This window comes from Egretta garzetta, unplaced genomic scaffold (genome assembly GCF_000687185.1).
Source record: "Egretta garzetta isolate BGI_Z169 unplaced genomic scaffold, ASM68718v1 scaffold8, whole genome shotgun sequence".
Classification (NCBI taxonomy): Eukaryota; Metazoa; Chordata; class Aves; order Pelecaniformes; family Ardeidae; genus Egretta; species Egretta garzetta.
The window spans coordinates 221,168-224,743 of NW_009260407.1; the positions used below are offsets into that span (position 1 = coordinate 221,168).

Consider the following 3,576-nt stretch of genomic DNA (forward strand, 5'->3'; position numbering starts at 1 on the left):
GGAGGAGAGTCTAGTAAGCTTCCATCTGAAGAGGGTGGGCTGACGCAGCTGCCTTCACCTTGTATGTAGCGAACGCACTTTTTTTTTCTCCTAGAAACAGGGAGAGAGTTATCTGTGAATAAAGGGCAGAGACGCTGATGGAGACAGTTATCTAAAGCAAAGAGCCGTCAGTTAGCTACTCTGGGCTCTGCGCGGGCGGCACCCTGGCCCCACGCGCCGTCCTGGGGGTCTGGTGGGGTGTCCTCGGCACCGAGCCCGCTCGGGAACCTCCCCTTGGCTAACAGATTTGGAAAGGGTTCACCAATTGTCTCTCTGTCCCCCTCACATTCAGGCTGTCTCCTTTCCTTAATTATTTTAACTTATTTTAATGATCAGAAAATCAGGTAAGATGGTTTTGGAGCCCACTGTGCTAATCTACAAACTCGACTTTCCCCTGGGAAAAAAAACCAAACCAACCAAACTTAATCCTTATAAAATAAAAGCTCTGGATAGTTGATGGTATCTCAAGATGTCCCATAACGCTGTCCAACTCAACGGGGCTACCTCTACACCTGCGTCACTGTCGCGTCTTACGATGCGCTGCCCTTGGGAGGCAAGGACGGCTGCAAACTACTGCTCATTCCTTTCTCCTCTGTTAAGAACCACACCAAATCCAGAAACATCAGAATCAGACAGGAGGGATATATAATAGAGAGAATGAGAGAGAGGGGAAATAAAAACAAAACGAACAAACAAAGCAAACAGAAGAAAAACCAGGGGAAAGAACAGGATAAACAGAGTATGATCCAAAATAACAAGAATAACTGGTTGTATGGCCTGCAGGTTGTGGCTTATCGACTCAGTTTTACTTTTTGTTTTAAGGGGAAGTGGTAGATTTGGGAAGCTGCTCGTCTGCGTTTTGGAGAATTTTCCTCCGAGAGGCCATCCATGTTAACTCCAGACTGGGATCCAGTTTCAGGAGGTGAAGAGCACGACGACAGGTACAAAGGTGAGGAGCAACAGGGAGCTTATTTCACACCAGGGAATACGAGACTCTTGCAAGAGCTGCTCATCTTCAAATAAATGAGCAAGTGACCCGACAGAGATCTTTTCTCCTCCCTCTGTCCACTTAATAACGTAAAGGAGCAATGAAAAAGATGACAGTCTCACACCATCTCTCTTGCCAAGTATATGCAAGACAATTCTAGCAGTAGGACAGAAATAATGAGGCAAACAACCACAGCATCTGGCAGAACGACATTCAGTGGCCACCTTGACCCTAATAATGATGGCTCTCCAGCCCTCCTATTCACAAGCACACTTTCCATGGGAAGTGCTGAACTGCTGTTACACAGCCCCAAGTATATGGCAAGGTCTGTCTAGAGCAGCTCTGCCACAAAAACTTTGGACGCTCAGCTAAGCTGCACAAAGCCACCAACGCGAAGGAGTGGGCTGCTCTCCTCCAGTGGACACCCTGCCCTAGCTCAGCAACTTCATCAGAGGAAGCGCCTCAGCGTGGCACAGCAGTGGGAAGATGCCGGGTGACATTCCCCACTCGCTGGGTGCCCTAGCTCCACTGCTGGTCATCAACGTTCTCCCCTAGGTATGGCAACAGCATTTTACCTGGGTTAAGCCAAGGTCTGCCCTCTAGGCAATGGGGCTAGATGTTCTCGACTGTGAGGGAGATCTAATCAGCTTGATCCTGGAGTTAAGACATCATCTCCCATAGCCAGGAAGGGAACCGCAACCCCGGCACCCCACCTTTCCACCAGCTTCAGTGAGGGACCAATGCTGTGACATCCCTTCCTCCAGAGACTCAGGCTCTGCTCTCAGGTTCTGCTCCACGTTCCACATGGCAAGGTAAGGTGTTAGGGCTATTAGAGTTTTAACCACGTTAGCCTGCAGATCAATACATGCTAAAAACTAAAGACAACCATGCAACTTAAATGTTAAAAAGAAAGAAAGAAAGAAGAAAGAAAGATAGAAGACAGCAAGTGAAGGCTGTAAACCATGCTTTATTAGAGCAACGTTAAAAGACAGAAAAAGATTAATTTGGTGGGCTCAAAACAGAACCTGTTAATTCTTCTACCACCCACAAACAACGTGGGAAGCCTCTGGCTCTTGGCTAAGGACAGCCTGCTGCTCTTTCTCCCCTCCCCTCTCCTGTCTCACCACTTCCCAGCTTCAGCTGTGCAACACTACCAGAACCACAGTTCATGCCTGGGCCTCCTGTACAGCTCCAGTGGCAAAGCAGAATGGTGATGCTTCACAAAGCTCACCAATAATACCTGTGTGGAAAGGTGGGTTCTCACAATTTGGAGACTGCAGGGCTCCCCTCCATCCCCAAATTAAAATAATTTGCAAGCAGAGACCCAGGCTCTGCCTGCCTCGTTGTTGGTGGTCCAGAAGCCATTCACCTGGATTGCTCTGAACCTACAAGGCAGTGAACTATTTCATTGGAGGACTTTTTTAATACTACTTAAGTTCTGTGGCCTGAAAGGAAGAGTTCCCATGGCAAAGTGGACTTTAACCAGGTCTGCCTGACTTTCTGACTCTGCAGAGTTAACAACCTTTTAAAACTAAACCCACTGGTCTGCTACCTGAAGTAATTTTCCTTTGACTAGGATTAAGGGAGCAGATTGCTTCCTCTGCTTCTGTTGCATGTTAAAATCTTTAACAGCCTGGCCACTTTTAGTCTGAAAAGCCATTTACTCAAACCACGATGGCTCAAAGGGAGGACATTTCTCCAGCCTGTGCCATTCCCACCATGCGTTATCTGTGGCCATGCACGTGTCAGGGTTAGGTGGGGCAGAAGGTATGGACGGTAAAACCCCAAACCCCTCAAGCCAAATTTTACCAGAAATGAACAACACCAGGCAACTCTGGTGAAGGGGAATAAGTAAACATCCAGGGAACTCTTTGTGCCTCAGTTTTGCTCTCCTAAAAGTGGCAACAAAAATACTACATATCCCTCCTCAGAGGCACTAGTGAGCATCTTGTGCATCGCTCTGAAAAGCGTCAACTGCTACATCAGTCCAGCAAACACCAGCAGACCTGACCCCGCTGGTGCTGCCCTGGAAACCAGCCCCAGGACAGCACAGGGAAAAGGGAAACCTGCAATGCTGCAACTGCCATGAGTGAAAGCCACAGAGGGTGACAAGGGTTTATTCAGCTGCTGCGAGGAAAGATGTTTCAGTTTCTGTTGTAGTAGCAAACTGCACATCTTTAGCACCTACCTAAGGTGCGCTACAAAATGCTACCATGCTAGCAAATGCAATGTTAAAATGGTTAGGACCAGAACTAGGAGAGAAATGCTCTATCTAGTACCTAGTGATAAAACGCCTCCATGCATTTAAAACCAAACCAAACCAAACCAAACCAAAAAGAAAAGCAGCTGACTTTCTATCAGTAAGTCTAAAGCTATCAGCTACACCACTGAAGTCGCCTCTGATGTGCTGCAAAGATTTCTGACCAAAGTCTGGCGTAAGTTAAGAGAGGGTTTATGCTTCACATGTACCCTAAGCACTGTGCGGCCAAACGAAAAGTCCCCTTGCTGATAAAATGTAGTTTTAAAGGTAGGCTGTTTACTTAAGCAGC

The 3,576-nt window shown here is 47.4% G+C and overlaps 1 protein-coding gene across 1 annotated transcript in view; it reads right to left on the minus strand.

The window, feature by feature from the left end:
• The window catches only part of TCF7L2 (transcription factor 7 like 2), a 122,405-nt gene that overhangs the window by 5,658 nt on the left and 113,171 nt on the right, over nt 1-3,576 (minus strand). Inside the window, exon 11 of the mRNA XM_035898969.1 lies at nt 1-90. Coding sequence (XP_035754862.1) covers nt 1-90 — 90 coding nt within the window. The remainder of the gene's footprint in view (nt 91-3,576) is intronic.